General features: G+C 52.9%; 1 protein-coding gene across 2 annotated transcripts in view; it reads left to right on the top strand.

The window, feature by feature from the left end:
• Window positions 1–24462, top strand: part of RYR1 (ryanodine receptor 1) — a 117280-nt gene that overhangs the window by 38959 nt on the left and 53859 nt on the right. For both annotated transcript variants that reach the window (XM_068529184.1, XM_068529183.1), the window contains exons 35-66: window positions 1263–1532; window positions 1876–2076; window positions 2411–2522; window positions 3784–3930; window positions 5432–5705; window positions 6457–6571; window positions 6657–6789; window positions 7171–7265; window positions 8543–8678; window positions 8925–9111; window positions 9197–9305; window positions 9686–9806; window positions 9898–10067; window positions 11473–11693; window positions 11776–11866; window positions 12806–12946; window positions 13342–13505; window positions 13615–13693; window positions 13954–14043; window positions 14501–14641; window positions 15010–15084; window positions 15183–15258; window positions 15597–15720; window positions 16041–16156; window positions 17932–17999; window positions 18097–18218; window positions 18684–18733; window positions 19190–19250; window positions 19380–19618; window positions 22147–22228; window positions 22757–22887; window positions 23126–23458. In XM_068529184.1, the coding sequence (XP_068385285.1) occupies window positions 1263–1532; window positions 1876–2076; window positions 2411–2522; window positions 3784–3930; window positions 5432–5705; window positions 6457–6571; window positions 6657–6789; window positions 7171–7265; window positions 8543–8678; window positions 8925–9111; window positions 9197–9305; window positions 9686–9806; window positions 9898–10067; window positions 11473–11693; window positions 11776–11866; window positions 12806–12946; window positions 13342–13505; window positions 13615–13693; window positions 13954–14043; window positions 14501–14641; window positions 15010–15084; window positions 15183–15258; window positions 15597–15720; window positions 16041–16156; window positions 17932–17999; window positions 18097–18218; window positions 18684–18733; window positions 19190–19250; window positions 19380–19618; window positions 22147–22228; window positions 22757–22887; window positions 23126–23458 (4474 nt within the window). The remainder of the gene's footprint in view (window positions 1–1262; window positions 1533–1875; window positions 2077–2410; window positions 2523–3783; window positions 3931–5431; window positions 5706–6456; window positions 6572–6656; window positions 6790–7170; window positions 7266–8542; window positions 8679–8924; window positions 9112–9196; window positions 9306–9685; window positions 9807–9897; window positions 10068–11472; window positions 11694–11775; window positions 11867–12805; window positions 12947–13341; window positions 13506–13614; window positions 13694–13953; window positions 14044–14500; window positions 14642–15009; window positions 15085–15182; window positions 15259–15596; window positions 15721–16040; window positions 16157–17931; window positions 18000–18096; window positions 18219–18683; window positions 18734–19189; window positions 19251–19379; window positions 19619–22146; window positions 22229–22756; window positions 22888–23125; window positions 23459–24462) is intronic.

A 24462-nucleotide genomic window follows, 5' to 3' on the forward strand; every position in this document is an offset into this window, starting at 1 on the left:
CAGCCTTTCCATCCATCCACCTATTCATTCAAACATACCCCCATCTTTCCATCCAAAAGTTCCTCACCTATTTATCCTTCCAGTCTCCACCCAATTATCCATCCATCCATACATGTATCCATCTATCTAACTTTCAATCTAGTTGTCCATTCATTCTTCCATTCATTCACACATCATTACATCCACCATTTCATCTATTCATCCATCCACCTACCCATTTATTTATTAACCTATCTTTCCCTTCATGCATTCAACCATCATCTTCCTTCCACCTGTGCATCCATTCATCCACCCATCCACAGATTCATCCATTTCTCCATCTTCCACCTATCTGTCCATCAATCCATGCATCTCTCTATCCATATATATTAAGACCCATCCACGTACCCACAAATCCATCCAACCATCTACACCCTTTAATTCACTCGTTCTCCATCCTTCTATCCTTTCTTCATTTCATGTACCCTTTCATTCACATACCCATCTAATGACTCATCCATATATCCATCCATCCATCCAATTTTTCATACACAAACCTATCCACCCATCCACATATCCATCCTACCCCAGTGCCTGGTTATTTACCCATTTATCTATTTGCCCATCCACTCATTTACTTGCTTATGCGTCTGTCAAACCATCTATCCACCCACCTATCTATACATCATTTATCCTGTCATCCATCTACCCACCATCTCTTCTTCCACCTTTACCTTCACCTCTCAGTTCATTATCCACCCATCCATCCATCTCCCCATCAAACCTCTACTGTTCCATCTGTTAACTCATCCACCCAGTCACCCAGTCCTCCCCCCGTTCATTCATCTCTCTCTCTTTCCCCACTATTTTTCCCTTTTATCTACCTGCTCTCCTTCCATCTGATAGCATCTTCATTATGTTGACTGAGAGCTAGCATATGCTGGGAGATATGAGGGCCTCAGGTGTAGGCTGTGTCCTGTTACAGAGTAACAAATGCTCAAGCTTGGGAAAAAGGACACTTCCTTGTGAAAGGAGAGGTGCTCATGTTTGGCTATGTAGTCTGGGCCATGTACGTGGGACACAGGGTGTGGATCTGGGGGGATCTTAAGGAGGATGGATGGCAGGGCAGGGGGATGCCATTCCTGCTTGTAAGAGGAATCATATACAGCCAATGCAGGAATGAATCTGGCCTGTGCAGGAGAAACATATCTGGAGAGTGAGGCTGGGTCTTGATTATGGAAGCCTTGCAGGCCACAGTGACAGACCCAGGCTTTGTCCCATAGGTGATGGGCATCTTTGGCGATGAGGATGTGAAACAGATCTTGAAGATGATTGAGCCTGAAGTATTCACTGAGGAAGAAGAGGAAGAGGAGGAGGAGGAAGAAGAGGAGGAAGAGGAGGATGAGGAGGAGAAGGAGGAGGATGAGGAGGAAGAGGCACGGGAGAAGGAAGATGAGGAAAAAGAGGAAGAGGAGACAGCAGAAGGGGAAAAAGAAGAAGACTTGGAGGAGGGGCTGCTCCAGATGAAGTTGCCAGAGTCTGTGAAGTTACAGGTGGGCTGATTCTTCCTGTTTTCCAGCCTCCATCCCTCTGGGCTAGGACATACAGGGTCTGGTGGGGCTTGAGTCTGGACTTTGTCCCAAGGCAGTGGGGAGCTGTGGAAGGGCATAAAGCAGTGGAGTGCTGCTGGCTTTGAATGAGCTATCTGGTTTCCATGTGGGAGGTGAATTAGAGGGATGAGACCATGGAGATGGCTGGCTTGAGGATCCAGGCAGGAGACAGTGGTGGCTCGACCAGAGCAGGGCTATGGAGTGGGGAGAGAAAGCAAGAAAAGTTTCAAGGAAGTCCTGATGGTCTCACCACCATCCCTCCTACTGCATGGCTGTCATCCCACAGATGTGTCACCTGCTGGAGTATTTCTGTGACCAAGAGCTGCAGCACCGTGTGGAGTCTCTTGCAGCCTTTGCAGAGCGCTACGTGGACAAGCTCCAGGCCAACCAGAGGGACCGCTACGGCACCCTTGTGAAAGCCTTCACCATGACTGCAGCTGAGACTGCCCGACGTACTCGCGAGTTCCGCTCCCCACCCCAGGAGCAGGTCCTCTGACCCCTGACCCCAGCTGGCCTTACTGTCTAAACCCAACCTCAACCTCTCCCCTTACTCTGATCACTGGTGATACTCACTTAACCTCTCAATCTGAGCTTGACCTCTGACCCTATCCATATACTTATCTGTTACTCTTCTACCTCTCTCTGAACCAGACTTCTGAGTCACCGCAGACTGACCCTGACTCCTTTCGAACCTTTAGTCGCCCAGATATTCTTCACTAATGACCTTAGACAGGAACTCACGATTGGATCTTTGATCCTTGACTTCAGAGTTCCTGCTCTGGGGTCTCTGACCCTCATTCTAATCTTTGACCTTCCCCTAGATCAACATGCTAGTGAACTTCAAAAATGCTGAGGATGAGGAAGATTGTCCTGTCCCTGAAGAGATCCAACAGGATTTGCTCGAATTTCATCAAGACCTGCTGACACACTGTGGTAAGAGAGGAGATCAGAGAATCCTCCTCCCAAACTTGTTCTTGAGACCTGTCTTGAAGTTTTCCTAAGATTTCCTGATCTTAAATATCTACAGTATTTGTGCAGTAACTGTTGGTAAAATGAATGAGTGACTGAATGAATGAACATGTTAGTGAACAGGTAGATGATGAGTGGAAGGATATGTTTATATGGGTATTTGGGTGGATGTGTATGTGGACAAATGGCTGTAGGCTATAGCTGGATGGAAGAGTGTGTGAATTGATGGAGAGAAGGATGGCCGAATAAAGAAATGGGTGAAGAGATGGCTGACTGGTTTGGATGAATGAAAAGAAGGATGGCTGGAGGGATGGATGGATGACCTCTATTTTTTCTCATAAGTCAGCTGATAATCTTACTGAGATTTTCTTATATGTGATGAGTCATTTTTCCCTGGCTGGCTTTCAAGATTTCTCTTTACCTTTGCCTTTAAGCAGTTTGAGTATGATGTATCTAGGTGTGGAGCTCAGTGAATTTATCCTACTTGAGCTGTTTTTGTTTTTTGCCGCACCATGCGGTTTGTGGGATCTCAGTTCCCCAACAAGGGATCGAACCCAGGCCATGGCAGTGAAAGCCAGGAATCCTAACCAGTAGGCCACCAAGTTTCTTGGATGTGTAGATTAATATTTTTCATCAAATTTGGGACTTTGAGGCCATTATTTTTCCAAATATTTTTCTGCTCCTTTCTCATCTCTCCTTCTAGGACTCCCATTATGCGTATGTTGGTACACTAGCTGGTGTCCCACAGGTCTCTGAGGCTCTGTTAGTTTTTCTTCAGACTGGATAACCTCTGTTGTTCTACCTTCAAGTTCATTGATTCTTTCTCCTACCAGCTCAAGTATGCTGTTGTACCCCTCTAGTGTTTTTTAAATTTCAGTTTTTGTACTTTTCAACTCTATATGGTTATTGTTTACATTATCTACCTCAATTAATATTCTCTGTTTGATGAGACATTGTCATCATAGTTCTCTTTAATACTTTAGACTTGGTTTCCTTTAGTTCTTTGAAGATACTTGCAATAGTTGATTTAAAAGACAAATGATTCAAGGAATGAATAAATGAACAAACATGAACATATAAAGAAACAAATGAAAAACCCCACGAATGCACACATGAATGAGAAATGAGTGAGTGAACACATGAATGAACAAAGAAGTAAATGATAGATGCGATTAATAAGCAATGAATGATGAATGACACGCCCTCCCTTCTTGACCACCTCCAGGAATTCAGCTGGCGGGGGAGGAGGAAGAACCGGAGGAAGAAGCCACCCTGGGCAGCCGCCTGATGGGCCTGTTGGAGAAGGTACGGCTGCTGAAGAAGAAGGAGGAGAAACCGGAGGAGGAGCCACCTGCCGAGGAGCACAAACCCCGTGAGGACTGGGGCCACCAGGGGTGGCCCAAGCAGCCCTGCGCTTGGGGAGTTTCTGGGTCCAAGACAGGCCACCAGGAGTAGCCCAAGGGACGGGTGGATGGGTATTAATGAGAGAGGAGGAGTGGAGAGAGGGGTGAGAGAGGAGGCATGCTGGAGGCGTGGCCCCAAAGTTGGGGCTGCACAGTGTGTGTGTTGGAACAGCGTGGTGCATGGCTGCCAGAGCAGAGGCATACATCCAACCTTGGGATGGGGCAACTAATGCACCACCGTGGCTTCCATGTACTTGTGGCTTTTCTTTGTTTTTCCCTTATTTCTTGGTGAAAGTGATTACTATGCTGAGGGGTTAGGAAAGCAGCCATGATAAATGTTGGGCCCATGGGTCATTAGGCAAACTATATATTAACACCATATAACAAGGACAGAGTCCCTAACATTGGTGGAGGGTTTATTCTGTTACATTCAAGAAATTTTATTGGGCCAACTCTGGGCCAGGCACTGTTGGTAGGGCCAGGGAATATAGTAGGGGGAAGAGTCAAAGTCCCTGCCCTCAAGGGGTTTAGAATATTACAAAAGATACAAATATACATATACCATAATATCAGATGGCCATACATATTAAGAAGAAAACTAAAGCTGAGTGAGAGGAGAGAGAGGGACAAAGATGGAGAGGTTGGAGTCGGGGAGTGAGGTATGCAAAGATCTGGGGAAAGATGATTGGTACAGATGGAACAGCCAGTGCAAAGGCCCTGAGGCAGGAACATGCTTGGTGCGTTTAGAGACCAGTGTGGCTGGAGCAGAGTGAGCAGGAGGGGAGGTACAGAATATGAAGTCAGAAGTGATGGGTCCAGATCGTGTAGAGCAGATGGAAGGAAGGTAGGACATGTCACAGGTCATGAATTGACATCATCATTCAGTGCCAGTGCAGGAAGGTTTCTTCTGACCCTGAGACAGAGGAGACATCTGTCTTCTCTCCCAGAAATCCTGGGAAGAAAAAGGGTTGGGAGAGAAAGAGAGACAGGGAGAGAAATGGATGCTGGATATAGGAGAGGAGAGTCCCGGGGACATCGCCAGGGAAAATAAAAGAGTTCATTTTTGACATAATTTTCAGATGACACCAAAGTCTTCACCGTTTTTCTTTGTGTCTGTTGTCTCCCATGATGAAAAATCAGCAGTGTTTTTACAGAACAAATGGAATTACCACTTGCACTTTCAAAGGTGCTCAGAATAATGCTCTGGTACTTTGCAGTGATACAAGTGCTTTTTCCTCTTAAAGCTTTTAGGGGGGCACTTATGGTCTGGGTATAGGGTGAAGAGGATAGGGAGACTCCTAGAGCCACAGAACAAAATCTGCCAGAATCTGCCCACTCCTGGCAGGAGGAGGGCGGGAGGTGAATGGTTAGCAACTGAGAAGCCCTCTGGAAAGAGGGGCGCCCTCTGTACCGTTTTTGCTCAAGGCCCTGGTCAGGAAGAGTGTTCCTACCCTTGTGTCCCCTTCCCAGAGTCGCTGCAGGAGCTGGTGTCCCACACAGTGGTGCGTTGGGCCCAAGAGGACTTCGTGCAGAGCCCCGAGCTGGTACGGGCCATGTTCAGCCTCCTGCACCGGCAGTACGATGGGCTTGGGGAGCTGCTGCGTGCCCTGCCCCGGGCCTATACCATCTCACCCTCCTCCGTGGAGGACACCATGAGTCTGCTTGAGTGCCTTGGCCAGATCCGGTCACTGCTCATTGTGCAGATGGGCCCCCAGGAGGAAAACCTCATGATCCAGAGCATTGGGTGAGGCCCCGCCCCTCCCCTGACTCTGCACATCCCCGGGGAAGGGAGGGGAGACCTTCCAGCTCAAGCTTGTCCACTGGCTCACGTCCTCTGGATGCAATAATGTGTCCTTCCCCACTTCTGCCCCATCCTCAGGGTGGTGTGCTCCTCCCAGCAGCTAGCCCATCTCCCTAGGTAATGTCCCCCCCTCTTACCTCTCCACCCATCCCTGGGTAACAGCTCCTACTCACCTGTGACTCTTGGCTCAAGGTTTACCCTCTTTGAGCTTCGGTTTCTTCATCTCTAAACTGGGGAAGAGCCACGCTTATCCTGAAGAGTTGTGGTGCGGCTTCAGTGAGCTCATGTAGTGGTAATAACAGTAATAATAATAATGATAACAATAATCTTCAGCACTCAGCGCCAAGTGAGCCTCATTCATTCACTCAGCAAACATCTATTGAGCACCTACTGTGTGCCAGGCCCTTTCTAGGCACTTGTGGTTACAACATGCAACATGATAAAGATCTCCGCCCCAGGGGGAGCCCACCTTGGATCCTCTGGTTTCCTTGTCTGTGAAAGAGGGATAATTCCAGTTCCCGCATCACAGAGTGGACATAAGGATTGAATGAGTTCAGATCTGTAAAGGGAGTAATGCCGGGCACAGACTAGGAGTTCAGTAAATGTTAACTGTTACCACAGTGGTGGTGATGGCTCCCGCAGGGGTCTGGAGGCTCTCCGTGGACTTGACCCCATGCACTCTACCTGTCCACAGGAACATCATGAACAACAGAGTCTTCTACCAACACCCGAACCTGATGCGGGCGCTGGGCATGCATGAGACAGTCATGGAGGTCATGGTGAATGTCCTTGGGGGCGGCGAATCCAAGGTAAGGGGGCTGCGTGGGCTGGGGAGCTCAGGGCAGGGGGCCCCAGAGGGCAGGCACTGACCACCAGCCCACCCTGCTTGCCCAGGAGATCCGCTTCCCCAAGATGGTGACCAGCTGCTGCCGCTTCCTCTGCTACTTCTGCCGCATCAGCCGGCAGAACCAGCGCTCCATGTTTGACCACCTGAGCTACCTGCTGGAGAACAGCGGCATTGGCCTGGGTGAGGAACTCTGAGCCCACTCCTGGCGGTCCATCCAGGCTGGCCCCGCTCTCCGCTGGCTCACTTAGTCATTTAACAAACACTCACTCTCAACTCACCCTGGATCTGGACCTGTAATGAGCAGTGCTGGGGATACCCAGACAGCCCTGGGCCTGGCCCTAATGGGGTTCACAGTGGAGTGGGGTAGACAAACCCATCCCAGACAGTGTCAGCCTGGACTGATCAGGCCTGGGATGGAGAAGCACAGTCAGAGGAGCCACCTGACCCAGGCTGGAAAAGGGGTGGTCAAGGAGGGCTTCCTGGAGGAGGTGAGGCAAGCAAAAGTGAGACAGTCAGCTAGGCACCTCTGAAGAGCATTCTCACTGCCTCTCACCCCCACAGGCATGAAGGGCTCCACGCCCCTGGACGTGGCAGCTGCCTCTGTCATTGACAACAACGAGCTGGCCTTGGCGTTGCAGGAGCAGGATCTGGAGAAGGTGTGGAGGGAGAAGGCCTGGCCCATACCTGGCCCCTTGGGGCACCTGCTGACTTGGGTCCCACTCTGTGGGTGCCATTGTGCATGGTCCAGAACTGAATCAGAAGGGGAATAATTTGCAGCAAAGGGACAGGACCCAGTCACTCGCTCACGGGGCTGAGTGAAAATCTACACCCCACCCTCCCCAGCCATGTGGGCTTGGCACGTTTCTTGGCCCTCTGTGCTCCCTGCTTCTGTGTGTAGCAGTGAAAGGCATGGGCTCTGGAGTTCAGCAACTTAGATTCAACTCCCCGCCCCCACCCCCACTCCCAGCCCCACTCTCTTGCTGTGTGGCCTTGGACAAGTGGCTTAAATTCTCCAGGCCTCCATCTCCTCATTTGTAGAATGAATATAATAGAAACAATTTCATACAGTTGTTCTGTGGATTAAATAAGTTAACTCACGAAAGCGTTTACAAAGCAGTAAGCACTCTCTGACAGTTATCTACTATTATAGTATTATTATTTAGCAAATGTTTTTGAGCACCTACTATGTGTCAGGACCCGTCCAAGGCAGTAGGGGTATGACAGTGATTGAGAGTCAAAAATCCTTGTCCTTGTGAAGCTGACATTCTAGTTGGGAGGATGGATAATAAACAAGATGAAGAAGTAAAATATGTGGTGTATTAGCTAATGACAAGTGTTAAGGAAGAAAAAACGTGAGCAAGGGAGAGAAATATCAAGTGTCGGGAGGGTGTCTGCGTTTAGACACAAGTGGTCAGAGAAAGCCTCACTGAGAAAGTGACCTTCAGGTAAAGCTCTGAAGGAGATGGGGGCCATATGGACATGAGGGGGAAGAGCATTCCAAGCTGGGAAGCAGCCAGTGCAAAGGCGCTGAGGCAGGAGTGAACCTGATGAGTTTGAGGAACAGCAGAGAGAGCAGTGTGCTTGGAGCAGAGGGAGACAGGGTGAGTGCTAGGATGTGAGGGCAGGGAGTTGACAAGGGCAGATTGTGTGGAGGGTCTGTGGGCCACAGCGAGGGCTCTGGCTTTAGCCCTAAGTGAGACAGTAGGGGCCTCTCTGACTGTGTGGGGGACAGACTAGGGGTTGAAGGGAACAGTGAGCCCAGGGAGGAGGTGGCTGTGATGGTCCAGGTGGGAAATGATGGTGGAGGATGAGGGTTATTGTTTGCTGAGGGATCCAAATTGGATTGCGGAGCTCCAGGGATGGGCAGGGACTTGAGCCTTGGGGAGGAAGGAGGTGTGGGTCTAGCCTCTGGCTGAGCCTCCTGTGCCCCCAGGTGGTGTCCTACCTGGCAGGCTGTGGCCTCCAAAGCTGCCCCATACTCCTGGCCAAAGGGTACCCAGACATCGGCTGGAACCCCTGCGGCGGCGAGCGCTACCTGGACTTCCTGCGCTTCGCTGTCTTCGTCAACGGTGAGGCAAGGGGTGGCGGTAATAGGGCGGGAGGCTGCGGGTCACTGGCTAAAGCCTCCCTCGGGTGTGGCCCACATACTGGGCCACAGGCCTGGCCTGGGCAGGGATGCCTGCAAGTGGGCGCGGGGCAGGGTCCGGAGGTCAACGGGGGCCTGACGTTCACCCCTGAGGTGCCAGGTCAGGGGCTGTCCAGGGAGGGACCCTGAGCAGTGGCTCATGAGGCCTCCTGACCCCGCGAGCCACCAGGTGAGAGCGTGGAGGAGAATGCCAACGTGGTGGTGCGTCTGCTGATCCGCAAGCCTGAGTGCTTCGGGCCTGCCCTGCGGGGCGAGGGCAGCTCGGGGCTGCTGGCCACCATCGAAGAGGCCATCCGCATCTCCGAGGACCCCGCGAGGGATGGCCCAGGAGTCCGCAGGGACCGGCGGCGTGAGCTGTGAGTCTCCTGCCCCCTCCTCGACAGAGCCACCACCCTCCCCGAGCCCCTGCTGCCTCCTCACACCACCTGCCTTCCTCTGCAGCTTCGGGGAGGAGCCTCCCGAAGAAAACCGGGTGCACCTTGGACACGCCATCATGTCCTTCTACGCTGCCTTGATCGACCTGCTGGGACGCTGTGCACCAGAGATGCATGTGAGACCTGAAGGCTGGGCTGGGGGGCGGGCACAGCCAACCTTGAACCTCTTCATTCAGACATTCAACAACATTGATTTAGCTCTTGCTATGCATGTGGTCCTGGGCTAGGCAATGCTGGGGACACACCAGTGGCCGAGAGAGCCCCTGGCCCCACTCCCACAGAGCTCTCAGTCCAGTGCGGGAGATCAAGCAATGAAAGCCAGTGGTAGTCAGGGCTGCAGGGGAGAAGCACAGGCAGAGGGGTCAGGGCTGGGAATTCTAGAGTTAGCTCCACGAGACGGAGTCTTTACCTGCCAGTGGGTCGGGAAGGGATGGAATGGGGGAATGACCACATGGGGCAGGGGGTGCCTGATGACATGCCCACCTCCCCTCTCCAGCTAATCCAAGCCGGCAAAGGCGAGGCCCTGCGGATCCGCGCCATCCTGCGCTCCCTCGTGCCCCTGGACGACCTCGTGGGCATCATCAGCCTCCCACTGCAGATCCCCACCCTGGGCAAAGGTGCGGAGGGGCGGGACTCGGCAAGGGAGTGACGCTGGGGAGGAAGCAGAGGGACCCAAGGGCAGCCCTGACCCCGCTCTCTTGCCCACAGATGGGGCTCTGGTACAGCCAAAGATGTCGGCATCCTTTGTGCCGGACCACAAGGCGTCGATGGTGCTCTTCCTGGACCGCGTGTACGGCATCGAGAACCAGGAGTTCTTGCTGCATGTGCTAGATGTGGGTTTCCTGCCCGACATGCGGGCGGCCGCCTCGCTGGACACGGTGAGTAGTCTGGCCACTCTCCCGGCCTCCAGAGTGGGATGTGTCATGGGAATAGTGGCAGCACTTTTGTTTGTTCTGAACTTGTGTATATATCATAATCCTCCCTCCTCCACCATCAAGATAGAAAACAAAAACCAAGAAAAACTCTGAGTTCTGGGAAAGGGTGGGTGGAAATCTCCAACACCTCAGGTTATAAAAAAGAAGTCTCAGTGATGGCTCAGCACCGTGGAGATACAAAGACCCATGCACAACACCAACAACAAGAACAATAATAACAGAAGGTGACAATGCCACGTTAGGATGAAGACTGATAACTCACCATTGGTTTGGCCAAATGGAGGAAGCAGTTTCAGTGAGGTGGTGGGGCTAAAGCCTTATGGGAAAGGGTTTAGGAGAGCCCGGGAGGACTTCCCTGGCAGTCCACTGCAGGGGGCGCAGTGGAAGTTTGCCCCCTGGTCAGGGAACTAAGAGCCCATATGCCATGCAGTGCAGCCAAAAAATATATATAGAGAGAGAGAGCGAGCCCCTCTCAGAGAGAGAGGCTGAGAGGTGAGGTATTGGAGACAGCGAGTGTTGACAGTCTACACAAGTTGGTGACAGAAGAGGCAGGGAAATGGCGATGTGCTGGCCGGGTGAACTTGGTCAAGAGGAGGCTCTTCTTAAGATGGGAGAAATGACTGTTCCCTACTGGGAAAGGGAACCCCGGAACTTGAATCTATAACTACCAGGTTATCAGAAATACAGGGGGCAGAGGAACTAGTTACCTGACACCACTGGGAAGCGACCAACCAAGGCCAAAATGTAGGAAATTCCATTGGACCCATGACTCAGTTTCTTCAGCAAACAAATAGCCTTAAAAAGGGGGGGAGGAAAAGGGACAGTTACCGATGGAGACACCTGTCAGCCAAGTACAGTATGGGGGTCTTCTTGGGGCCCTGATCCAAACAATTGCAGCTAAATGCAAAGCCATTTTTGAGACAATTAGAGAAAGCTGATCATGATTATTAAGAGATTTCGTTAATTCTGTGAGGTGTGATAATGGCAGCATGGAATGTTAAATAGAAGTATTGATACTTGTCTGAATGGAGATACATACTGAAGTATCTTTGGATAAAGTGATATATGGCTGGGGGTTGCATGAAATATTACAGGAAAAAACGGCGAGGGTAGAGAGGAAAAGCATGCAGAAGGTGGGTATCTGCAGAACAGCCTAATCTGGGTAATGAGGGTTCATTAATTGGCTCCTGGACTTTTGCGTGTATTTGAAATTTTGCATAGTCCAAAGTACTAAGGGTAGTGGAGTCTGGGAGAAGCAGGTTTCAGGGGAAGATCAGAAGCCGGGGTCGTTTGCCCAGAGTTATCCTGGGCAGGTGTCAGGGCTTGATGTCCCCACCCTGCGCCCCAGGCCACTTTCAGCACCACGGAGATGGCGCTGGCGCTGAACCGTTACCTGTGCCTGGCGGTGCTGCCGCTCATCACCAAGTGTGCGCCACTCTTTGCGGGAACCGAGCATCGCGCCATCATGGTGGACTCCATGCTTCACACGGTGTACCGCCTGTCCCGCGGCCGCTCGCTCACCAAGGCGCAGCGCGACGTCATCGAGGAATGCCTGATGGCGCTCTGCAGGTGGGGCGGGACCCTGGTGGGCGGGGCTACGGGTGGGGCGGACCTCAGGGTGAGTAACCCCGCCCCGTGCATGTCCCCGCAGGTACATCCGCCCGTCCATGCTGCAGCACCTGCTGCGGCGCCTGGTGTTCGACGTGCCCATCCTTAACGAGTTCGCCAAGATGCCGCTCAAGGTGAGGGCAAGCCCTCTTCAGCTTGCGTATTTCCATGCTCCACCCACCGGCTTGCTCCACCCACCGGCTTGCTCCGCCCTCGGACTATGGGGCTCATTTGTATCACACCGCCCAGGCCAGTTAACCTGCAAACGCGCGGGCAGCGGGCCCCATAGAAACCTCTTTAACATTCACTTTGCGTCATTGGTGCCTCTAACACTCCCTAATTAGCGTTTAATTCGCATAACAGTGAGCCAACCCCCATCTTAATTAGCATATATTTGCGTGGGGCACACTTTTTCTAATTAGCATGCTTATTCGCATGCTTAGACCACCGGCCTTCCACTATTCAAATGACTGCATTTATTTCAGTAAATAGTACCACAGCTATCCTGAATATTTGCACACTGTCTCTCCTATTATTTTTTCATTTGCATGCTAGTTTGCATAAGGAGATACCCCCAACTCAGATATTTTAACTATTTTGCGTAATACATCTCAATCAGCCCCCATTTCAAATTTGCATATTGGCTGGTGGAGGCTCTCTTCCCAACTACCACGTGTTTCCATGGGGTGCTGCCTATGTTTCTACTTGCCATGTTAATTCACATAAGCACAGATCACTTCATCCGTATGCCCATTTGCACATAACCCTACCCATGGATTAATATCTGCATGCTTATTTGTGTAAAGAACACCAGACAAATCCAGCTCTGTTTAATGCCCATCCTGACTCTGAATTAGAGTGCCAAATTTACATAATAAACTGTCCAGGACCACTTCCCAATACGCATGCCATTTCCCCTTTATTAGCATATCATTTGCATAATCCACACCTCCCTCATAATTTAAAAGCACTGCCACCCCCCACCCCCACCCCAGGGCCTCCCTGGGCCTTCATTCGCCTGCCACCTGTTAATGTCCCCCTCATTTGTGTGTTCCCCTCTTGTTCCCACCCAGCTCCTCACCAACCACTATGAGCGTTGTTGGAAGTACTACTGCCTCCCCACAGGCTGGGCCAACTATGGGGTCACCTCGGAGGAAGAGCTGCACCTCACCCGTAAACTCTTCTGGGGCATCTTTGACTCGCTGGCCCATAAGGTCTGGGCACCCAAGGGCCCTGAAAGAAGCCTGTTTGGAGAGTCTGGGGCCCGAAGTCAGGGATCCAGAATGAAATCCTCAAAGTTGGGGGTTCAGGGAGGGAGGCAGTTCTGCAGGTTTGGATCTAGGAGAATCTATGAGTTGGGTCTCTGAACATTATGGAAGAGGGAACGGGCCTCTAGTTTGGGGGCTTGGAGGGGGTAACATAGGCGTGGTTTGAGAGTCCAGGTGGGTCTGAGGTTTGGGTTTCAGGGAGAGAGACCATACTTCATGTTTGAGGGCTCAAGAAAGAGGGGTGATGATTGGAGGGGTGAGTTTGAAGTCCTGGTGCTCCAGGATTTGAAGGCTCCGTCAGGCCTGCAGTGACCACCACCCCCACACCCTGACCTCCCCAGAAATATGACCCAGAGCTGTACCGCATGGTTATGCCCTGCGTGTGTGCCATCGCAGGGGCCCTGCCCCCCGACTACGTGGACGCCTCATACTCATCCAAGGCTGAGAAAAAGGCCACGGTGGACGCTGAAGGCAACTTTGATCCTCGGCCTGTGGAGACCATCAAGTGAGGCCTGGGGGCAGGAGGGGGGGCCTGGGGGCTGGGAGAAGAAGAAGGTTTCAGAGGTGGAAGGAGGGGCCAGCCCTAACATCTGCTGACCCCACCCCCCTAATAGTGTGATCATCCCAGAGAAGCTGGACTCCTTCATTAACAAGTTTGCGGAGTACACACACGAGAAGTGGGCCTTCGACAAGGTTGGCGTCATGGTCCTCCCCTCCCCAGGAACCCCCACCTCTGCCAGCCTTCCTCAAGACCCCAGCTTTCCCCCAGACCCAGATCCTCCCGGAGGGCCCCAGGTTTACCTGAGACCCATAACTCTTCCTGGGATTCACAGCCTCCTCTGGAACCCTCAGCCCCTCCAGGGTTCCCGCTCAGCGTCTGTCCACACCTCATCCTGCTCCCACTCCCAGCTCCATAGTGACACTGCCCCCACCTGTCCCCTCTCCACCTCCAGATCCAGAACAACTGGTCCTATGGGGAGAACATAGATGAGGAACTGAAGACCCATCCCATGCTGAGGCCCTACAAGACATTTTCGGAGAAGGTGACCAAGCCTTGGCGCCCAAGTTGGGGGTCCAAAATTTGGGGTATCAGGGAGGGGTGAGGCAGCTTCATGGGCTTGGATCTAGCTGGATCTGTGGGTTAAGGCTCCCCATCCATGGACTTTGTCTTCCCTCAAACTTGGCTGCCTCCCCTAGACCCCAGACTCCTAGTGTCCCTTCTCTTAGAAAGAGTTGGAGAGACTGCATTTGATTCCTTGACCATACAACTTAACTTCTCTGAGTCTCATGTATAAAAGGGGATAATGAGAGTTTGGGAAGCTCTGTTACAGAACAGGTAAGACACCTGGGATTGAATTCGGACTGGACCACTCCTAGCCACATGGTCAGGGCTTTCCCCTTCTTGGGATACCGGAGGCCAGTGAGGCTGAGCCAGGGGCTCCTACCTCCACCTCCCTCTCACCCCATTCGACCAACTCCACTCCCTTCTGTCCACCCCAGGACAAAGAGATTTACCGCTGGCCCATCAAGGAGTCCTTGAAGGCCATGATTGCCTGGGAATGGACGATAGAGAAAGCCAGGGAGGGTGAGGAGGAGAAGATGGAGAAGAAAAAAACCCGGAAGATATCCCAAAGTGCCCAGGTGGAGGCGGGACTGGGACAGGGGGCGGGGTCATGAGGGGGTGGTGAGCGGCTAGAATAAGGGGCGGGGCCAGGAGAGGGTGGGGCCAGGCAGGAGGTGGGGTCGAGAGGGGGATAAGGGCCACGGGAAAAAGGTGGGGTCAGCGGAAGGGGGAAGGCCAGGAGGGGGTGCAGGAGAAGGCTGAGAGATCTGGGAAGGAGAGGGCATGGGTCTGAAGAACTGCAAAGGGCAGAAGAGAGGAGGGTGGCTTAGAGACAGGGACTTAAGGAGAGGGCACAGAGGAGGGGTGTAGGGCCAGGTAGGGGGGATAAATTGGCTTGGGGGCTGGGCTTCCTGCTAGTCCATTCATCTTTCCCTTGTCTCCCCAGACCTATGATCCACGGGAAGGCTACAACCCCCAGCCCCCCGACCTCACCGGAGTTACCCTGTCCCGGGAGCTGCAGGTGAGTCTTGTGGTCCTTTATTTGGGGACTGGAGGCGTCTGTTGGGAGAGGAAGACATCCTCTGAATGTGGGCTTTGACCCTTTGCATCCTCTCCCAGGCCATGGCAGAACAGCTGGCGGAAAATTACCACAACACGTGGGGGCGGAAGAAGAAACAGGAGCTGGAAGCCAAGGGTGAGGCACCCACCCCACGCCGCACAGACTCCCCTTCGCCGTACTCCCCTAGTCACAGGCTCCGGAGTCATAAGGACCTGGGTTAGAGTTGTGTGACTTTGAACAGTTGCTTTCACCCCACTGAACCTTCGTTTCTGTGTCTCTACGATGGGGATAATCGCAGCATTTACTCCTGTAGGGCTGTGGTGAGGATGTGAGGAGCATCTGAAAGCAATGTTTGGTTATTCTTATCTCTGTCTTTATTACTATAATTATGCACACCCTGAACTTCAGGAACCACTTCAATGAGCGGCCTGGGTCCCCCCCACGCCCCTGATTTCTGGTCTTTGCTGCCCCAGGTGGTGGGACCCACCCCCTGCTGGTTCCCTACGACACGCTCACGGCCAAGGAGAAGTCACGAGATAGAGAGAAGGCCCAGGAGCTGCTGAAGTTCCTGCAGATGAACGGCTACGCGGTCACCAGGCAAGCGGGCTGGAAGGCCGGCCCGGGAGGGGTAGGGAAAGTGGGCGGAACCCGGCAAAAGCTGGGAGTGGCGAGTCCTAGGTAGTGGAGGCGGAGCCAGAGAAAGGAAGATGATGGGGGGTGGGGCCTGGGAGCAGAGGCAGGGCCATAGAGGGGTGGGGCCTGGAGGGCAGAGGCGGGGCCAGAGAGGGGAGGAGCCTAAGAAGGGTGGGGCCTGGAAAGCGGAGGCAGGGCCTGGGGGAGTCCAGGCCGAACTGGAAAGAGGCGGGAAATACGGCGGGTCTGCGTCTGGGCTGACCTCTCGCTCTGCCTGCACGCAGGGGCCTTAAGGACATGGAACTGGATACGTCTTCCATTGAGAAACGGTTCGCCTTCGGCTTCCTGCAGCAGTTGCTCCGCTGGATGGACATTTCTCAGGAGTTTATCGCCCACCTGGGTACGGAGAATTCCCTCCCCGTCCCCGCCCTAGCTGCAGTTTCACAAAGGCACCCAGCTCATTCATTTCTCCTTCCTCCCCTCATCTAATCATTGTGCCAGACATTGTTCTAGGGGTTGAGAATAAGACAGTGAACAAGAAGACAAAGATCCCTGTCCTCCTGCCACTTACATTCCTGTGGTGGATTCAGCCATTTAAAGTCGGAAATAAGGAGATCACTGAGTGTGTCAGAAAGTGATTAGTGTTATGGGAAGAGGAATACACTAGAGCTAGCTAAAGAGGGTTGGGAGTGTGGGCCGGTTGTAATTTTAAATGGAGTATTCCAGGACTTCCTTGGCGGTCCAGTGGTTCAGATGCTGCACTTCCACTGCAGGGGTCAGTGGGTTTGATCCCTGGTCGGGGAACTAAGGTCCCACATGCCCTGCTGTGCAGTCAAAAAAATAAAAATAAATAAATAGAGTATTCCAGGAAGCTGGGGAGAGAGCTATGTGGTCATCTGGGGAGAGTATTTTAGGGAGAGGAACAACCAGTGCAGAGGTCGCTGATGTGCGTATTAGGAGGCCCATGTGGCTGAAGCAGAGTGACAGAGGGGAAGAGTGAGAGGAAACGGGGTCAGTGACAGGCAGATCATGACGGGCTTTGCAGGCCATGGGGAGGACTGTGGCTTTTTGCTCTGAGTGAGATGGTGCCACGGGAGCATTCTAAGCAGGAGAGGGCCCTGATCTGCCTTGGGTGTTCACAGGCTCCCTCTGGCTGCCTGTGGGAGCAGACTGAGGGCGGCAGGAGCAGAAGAGCGTGAGAACTGGGCAGATTCTGGATCTATTTTGAAGGCTGAGGCTGTTGGGATGCCCTGCAGATACCTCTTATATATCACTAAGAATCACAGCTGGGGCCCCTATGATCCCTTCCAGCTTCCCCCAGAGGGCCCCAGCATTCCCCTTAAGAGCCACCCAGGAACCCCCAAATTCCCTTCAGGTGAGTGAGTGGCCCAGCAGGATTCACTCATACATCTCACCCCAAATCCCACGTGAGCCAGACCTCCATGCTGCACAGGCTCCTGGCAATTCCCTCTCCTCCCTGAAGCTCAGTTTGCTCATCTGTGAAAGGGGGATTCTGTTCACCATAACCCGCTACAGTTCTGTCACTTATTTGCTAAGTGACCTGGAGTGAGCTCTTTCACCTCAATTTCCTCATCCGTAAAATGGGAATGAAGGACCAAGTATACAGGCCTCCAGGTTGGGAGGAGATTGTGCAAGAACATTTCTCACAGTGCCAGGGGACATAGCAAGTGTTTAGTAATTGGAGCCTTATTTGTTATTATTATTATTATTTTAATAGTATTATTATTTTAATAATATGAATTATTACCGTCACTACGATGATGATGATGATGACTGAAACAGATTTCCACTTTAAAGTTGAATCTAATGTGTCTATATTGACTTCTTGTTTCGTTCATTCATTCCACATTTACTCAGTGCCAGATATTGAAGTTCAGAAAGAAAAGGACTTGTGATTGGTGAGGAGGGGGATGTTCCATGGCCTTACCCCATCCCAGTTTGTCCTCCTCCCCATTTTCAGCCTCAGGAAGGGTTTGATCAAGGAGTTAGGGGGATCAGATGAAAGATAGGGGAGAGAGGTTTACCTCAAAGCCAATACAAGTGACTTCATACCAGGAGGCAATCTCCTATCATATCCCAACTCTGCCCCCTCAGAAAACCCTGAGTTCCCTAGCCTTGAAGCCACCATGACCCCTATTTGCCTTCCCCCACCAGAGGCTGTGTTCAGCAGTGGACGAGTGGAAAAGTCCCCTCATGAACAGGAGATTAAATTCTTTGCCAAGGTGAGAGGTGGGCTCAGAAGCTGGAGGAGGCTGGCGACTGCTGGGCTTTCCTCTCTCTTCACCCAAAATCCCTTTCGTCTCTTCCCCATGCCCCCAGATCCTGCTCCCTTTGATCAACCAGTACTTCACCAACCACTGCCTCTATTTCCTGTCCACGCCGGCCAAAGTGCTGGGCAGTGGTGGCCACGCCTCCAACAAGGAGAAGGAAATGATCACCAGGTGCGCCCCCCTGGGACCTGTGACTCACACCCCTGACCTCACGGCATTGTAATCCTGGATCTCTTCCTCCCACCCTTGGACCTTAGAGGCTCTGTCCTAGGTGCTGGGCACTGATCAGTCTACCTGCAGAGGTGATGGAAGGGCTAGGGTGAACAACTGCCCTGGTGTGCCCCAGGACACGGGGCTTTCAGGCAACCTGGGACGAATTTGTCACCCTGTCAGAAAGGCAGACCAGCGTCCCCACCCCCAGCATACCAGTTACTGCTTGTGACTTTCAAGCTGGTTCATCTCTCTGCCCCTCCGCACCCCTCTGTCTCCTTCGTTTTCTCCCCCATCATGCTTTCTCCTCCTGGCTCTGTCTTCTGTCCCTCTCCCCCTGTCTTCCCTGTCCCTCCTCCTCTCATTGTGTCCCCTTGGTGTCCTCGCTCCCTGTTTCTCCTGTCCTGTTTCTTTCTCTTTCTTCAGCCTCTTCTGCAAGCTTGCCGCTCTTGTCCGTCACCGAGTCTCTCTCTTTGGTAAGTAGCTCTGCTCCCGAGCCCTTCTCCCCAATCTTCCCTCTCTTCCCCTCTTCACAACCTCGCCCTGAAGAAATATGGCCCAGGTTCATGCCTTAATCTGAACAACTTTCCCTGTGTTCTTCCTCTGAACGTGGACATGGAGTGGGTGGTCCTGGGGACAGAGCAGTGACTGGGATAGTCCTGGGCCCTGCCATCATGGAACTCTCAGACTCATAACCAGACGGTGACGGCCCAGAGGTCAGGGCCAGGATGGGGGAGGGACAGGAAGAGGGGTCAGGGCCGGGATGGGGGAGGGACAGGCAGAGGGATCACAGCCAGGATGAGGGAAGGACAGGGGCCTATGGGAGTCTAGGTGGGGTGGGGGTGGATGAAGAGAGATCGGCTGAGTTGGCTGTAGAGGGAGGTACTGTCCCCATAACCCTTTCCTCACCCAAGCCCAACTTCCTCCCCCAGGGACGGATGCCCCAGCTGTGGTCAACTGTCTTCATATCCTGGCACGCTCCCTGGATGCCAGGTGGGGCTAAGGGTCATGGTGCCCACTCCCATTCTAACCGTGCTCCCACCCCCAGCCCCTGTTCTCCTAGACTCTCCTCAATCTTGAATCTCAGATTCTGGAACTGGTTTGCCCCCACTTCCCTGTTAGGACCGTGATGAAGTCTGGCCCCGAGATCGTGAAGGCTGGCCTCCGTTCGTTCTTTGAGAGTGCCTCGGAGGACATCGAGAAGATGGTGGAGAACCTGCGGCTAGGCAAGGTGTCGCAGACACACACGCAGGTGAAGGGTGTGGGCCAGAACCTCACCTACACCACCGTGGCCCTGCTGCCCGTGCTCACCACCCTCTTCCAGCACATCGCCCAGCACCAGTTTGGAGACGATGTTATCCGTAAGGGCTCCTGATCTCAAGGGCAGTTGTGTGTGTGTGTGTGTGTGTGTGTGGGGGGGGGGGGGGGTGTCAGTTCAACCAACACCACCCATCCCAGTGTGCCTGATAGAATCTGCAGGTGTTTCGGCGTTATATTTATTGAGAGGATTCACTGTCATAAGCAAAGTGTGCATTCAGTTCAGAAAATCGGTAGGTTAGAGAATGAGTTAATCGGAGCATTAATTCCACAGCTCTAACAAAAGAACCTAAATCACAGTAGCTTAAACAAGTGACAGATATATTTCTTTTTCATGTAACAGTCTACTGGTAGGTTGATCATGACGGCAGAAGCCCAGATTCCTTCCATCTTGTTGCTCTGCCATCCCTGAAATATCGCCTTTATCCGTATGGTCCAAGATGGTGCACCATCTCCTCCTCATTCTCGCCAGTAGGAGGCAAGAGAAAACAGAGGAGGGCACCTCCGTTCTTTTAAAGGAACAACGTAGAAATGGCCCACATCACTTCTGCTCACATTTATCCTGTTGGCCAGAACATAGCATATGGCCACATGTCACTGTAAGGAAGGCTAGGATGGTAGACTTAATTCATGTGTTGAGCTAAGTATGGAGGTCTCTTACTAGGAAGAAGAGAAGAGCAGAAAGAAGGTAAGAGCAGATATTGGGAGTCAATTGGCAGTGTCTGCTGTATTTAATCCTACCAAATGGCACCTGTAGTGTGTGACCCAGCCTGGGATCTTGTAACATAACGCATACAGTGTGTAACATAATGTTGTTAATGAGACCCGGGCAAGATAAAACACCCAATGGGGGGTGATGACATTGTATGTTCAGGTGCTCAAAAAGCCCTACAAGACGTGGAGCATGGCAGAGGCAGGAAAGGGCAGGAAGGGCTGGTGGGAGAGATGTCTTGGAGGCCGAGGAGATAGGCTGTGGAGAGGAGGCATCCAGAGTGAGGCCCTGGCCTGGGGACCTGGGGACAGTGGGGCCTCCATGAGGCAAGTTGGGAGAAATAACAAGTTTGAGGGAGACGCCAAGGTCAGTTTGGGGTTCGGTGGTTGTGAGGGGCCCAGGGGATCGGAGGCGTCCAGGACGGGCTCTGGGGACCGAGGGGTAGGGGAGGCCTGTCTCGGCTCACTGCTGATTTGACATTGACAAAAATAAAAAAAAAGTAGCACTTGGATGGGGTTCTTCCCCGGCTCCAATATTCTTTTTTTCGGCCGCGCCATGGGGCACGCGGGATCTTAGTTCCCCAACGAGGGATCGAACCCGAGCCCTTGGCAGTGAGAGCGAGGAGTCCTAACCACTGGACTGCCAGGGAATCCCTCCAACATTTTACTCTAAAATTTTAAAAACATACAGAAAAGTAGAAAGAAGAGAAATGTTAACAATCTGCCCCATTTGTTTTACCTTTCACTTTATGAGTGAAAGTATTTCCAAACTTTTTGTTGAACTTTTTTTTTTTTAATTTATTTTATTTTTATTTATTTTTGGCTGCATTGGGTCTTTGCTGCTGCACGCGGGCTTTCTCTAGTTGCGGCGAGCGGGGGCTACTCTTCGTTGCTGTGCGCGGGCTTCTCATTGCGGTGGCTTTTCTTGTTGCAGAGCACGGGCTCTAGGCACGCGGGCTTCAGTAGTTGTGGCACACGGGCTCAGTAATTGTGGCTTGTGGACTCCAGAGCGCAGGCTCAGTAGTTGTGGCGCACGGGCCTAGTTGCTCCGCGGCATGTGGGATCTTCCCGGACCGGGGATCGAACCCGTGTCCCCTGCATTGGCAGGCAGATTCTTAACCACTGCGCCACCAGGGAAGCCCTTGTTGAACTTTTGAATGTGAGTTGCACACACACAGTGACACCTCATCCCTAAATACTCAGCCTGCAACACCTGAATGTTGCAGCACCTTCTCTCCTGTACCCACAATATCAGTATCACACCTAACCTGACTATAGTTAAATTTCCCTATTACCCTCAAAATGTCTTTGATTTTTTTTAAAATTCAGAATTCAGTGAAGTTTCTCTCATTGCATTTGGTTGTTATGTCTCTGTCGTCTCTTTTCAATCTAGAACAGTCCCCCTGCCCTCTTTTTGCCTCATGACATTTAGGAAGTTGCCAAGGTTCTTAACCTGGCCTTCTGGCGTGGGGGGTGTGTGGATAACCGATATTGAAGTCACAATTGGATATCTGTTTGCATTTGCTGGAGAGAGTGTCCATCACTATCATCAAAGACATCCGTGACTCCTCTCCAAGAACAGCTAGCCTTCACTGAGTGCCTCCTGTGTGCCCTGTTCCAGTTGCTTTCTGAGTATTAACTCATTTAATCATCACAACAACCCCATGAGGAAGATACTATAATTATCCACATTTTACAGAGAGGGAAACTAAGGCCGCGAGAGGGTTGGTACTTGCTCAAGTAACAAAACTTGTAAATGGCAGGCTGGCTCTACAGCCCCTGCTCTTACCCGTCATTTGGAGACAAGGGAGGGGGTTAGAGAAGAACTGGTACGGACCCTCACCCTCCCTCTGTCCCTCAGTGGATGATGTCCAGGTCTCTTGCTACCGAACGCTGTGCAGTATCTACTCTCTGGGAACCACCAAGAGCCCTTACGTGGAAAAGTAAGGAGAGACAGCCATAGTTTGGGGCCGGGGTGGATACCGTGGGGGCCCAGGGAGGGGAGGGCACAGGAGAAGATGGGGGTGAATGAAAAGCCGGGAAATGGTCAAAGTCTTCAAAAGACGTCCGCACCGTGGCCACTGCAGTTCCTCAAGATGGCCACGTGAGGGCGCTCAGAGGAAGGCCAGTGAAGAAAGTGGAGGCCACTGGTTGGGGGCCAGGTGGGCACAGGCGTTTGGCGGCCAGGATGCCAGGTTGTTCTGGGCTGGCAGGGGGCACGCAGAAACTCTGGCGGCCCACAGGAGCCAGGCATGCTGGGGGCACTGGGGAGGGCCGCTGGCAGTGCCAGAATCACCGGTAGAGCAAAAGGGCACTCGGGAAACCGAGGGAAACGGCCGCATGGGTGACCACCAGTGAATGGCATCTCTGCCCCGAAGTGTCCTGGGGAGAGGCACTTCTGTGGAGGAGGGGACTGGGATCCAGGACAGGGCAGAGGGGGCGTGGGAGCTAAGCACAGCCTCGTCTTCCAGGCTTCGGCCAGCCCTGGGCGAGTGCCTGGCCTGCCTAGCAGCGGCCATGCCGGTGGCGTTCCTGGAGCCTCAGCTGAACGAGTATAATGCCTGCTCAGTGTACACCACCAAATCTCCCCGGGAGCGGGCCAGTAAGTCGGGCGGGGCTGGGGCAGCTGTCAAGGGTTATATTCCACCTGCACGGGTTCCAGGGAGACCCACTGTGGGTAGTGTGGCCCAGTCTGGGCTCTGAGGGGCTGAGGATTCCCCAGGTTGGGGGCGCTCCAGATTGGGGAACTCCAGAGTTTGTGGGTGCTCTGGATTATGGCGTGGACACTGAGGTCTGGGCATGATGGGTTGGCATGCCCTGACCCCCTCCCCGCACCCCAGTCTTGGGGCTCCCCAACAGCGTGGAGGAGATGTGTCCTGACATCCCGGTGCTGGAGCGGCTCATGGCAGACATCGGGGGGCTGGCTGAGTCGGGGGCCCGCTACACAGAGATGCCGCACGTCATCGAGATCACGCTGCCCATGCTGTGCAGCTACCTGCCCCGCTGGTGGGAGCGCGGACCCGAGGCACTCCCGCCTGCCCTGCCTGCAGGGGCCCCTCCACCCTGCACAGCCATCACTTCCGACCATCTCAACTCCCTGCTGGGGAATATCCTGCGGATCATCGTCAACAACCTGGGCATTGACGAGGCCTCGTGGATGAAGCGGCTGGCTGGTGGGTCTGGCGGGCATGGGCCTCCTGAGTACTGGGGCTCAGGTCCCTGGACCTGATGGTCTCAGAGGGAGATCCCGGGGTCCATGGTTTTCTGGGAGTGGGGAGGAGTCAGAGCTCAGTTTTCTCGGGGTCACAAGGCCAGAGGTCATCCTAAGGAGTCAGAATCTCAGGCTCATAGGGTCTGAGGTGGAAGCATGGGTCCTGGGAGTCCTCCAGGCTGGAGTCTGAATTTCTGGAGCCTTGAAGAGGGTTAGGTCATGGGTTAGAAACTGGGTCAGAAGGCTGAGTTCCTTATACAAAGGGTCAGAGGACCAGGTCGAATATCAGGGTCCCCGATATGGACAGTTAGGGTTCTGGGTCAGAGGTCAAGAAGTGAATCTTTAAAAGATTGGGGCTCCTGGTTCAGAAGTTCCATGTCAGGGGAATTCCCTGGCGGTCCAGTGGTTAGGACTCTGGGCTTTCACTGCAGGGGCCTGGGTTCAATCCCTGGTCGGGGAACTAGGATCCCACAAGCCACGCGGCGTGGCCAAAAAAAAAAAAAAAAAAAAATCATGACTTGTAAGTCACTCCTTGTTAGGAGTTAAGTTTTGGATCAGGGCCAAGCTAGAGATCAGGGCTGAGGTCAGAGGTCAGGGTCAGAGGTCAGAGGCTGTGGTAAGAAACCAGGGTCATAGTCAGAAGTCATGTGGTGAGGTATGTCGGGGTATAGACCAGGTCAGAGGTTAAAGACGGGGGTGAGATGTCATAGGCTAGGGTAAGATATCAGGTTAGGATTCAGTTGTTGGAGTCAGAAGTCAAGGACTTGTGTCGGGCTGAGGGGTCACAGTTTCAGGTCAAGGGTTAGGGTTGGGATCCAGGATCAGGGGCTATGTCAGAGGTCACAGCCTGAGGTCAGGAGTGGGATCAGAGGTAGAGGCTGGGGTCAGAAGCCAGGGTCAGGCTGGGGTCGATGACAGCTGCTGGGTCAGAGGTACAGGTCGGAAGTCATGGGATGGAAACAGAGG

Source organism: Eschrichtius robustus, chromosome 19, assembly GCF_028021215.1.
Source record: "Eschrichtius robustus isolate mEscRob2 chromosome 19, mEscRob2.pri, whole genome shotgun sequence".
NCBI classification, from domain to species: Eukaryota; Metazoa; Chordata; class Mammalia; order Artiodactyla; family Eschrichtiidae; genus Eschrichtius; species Eschrichtius robustus.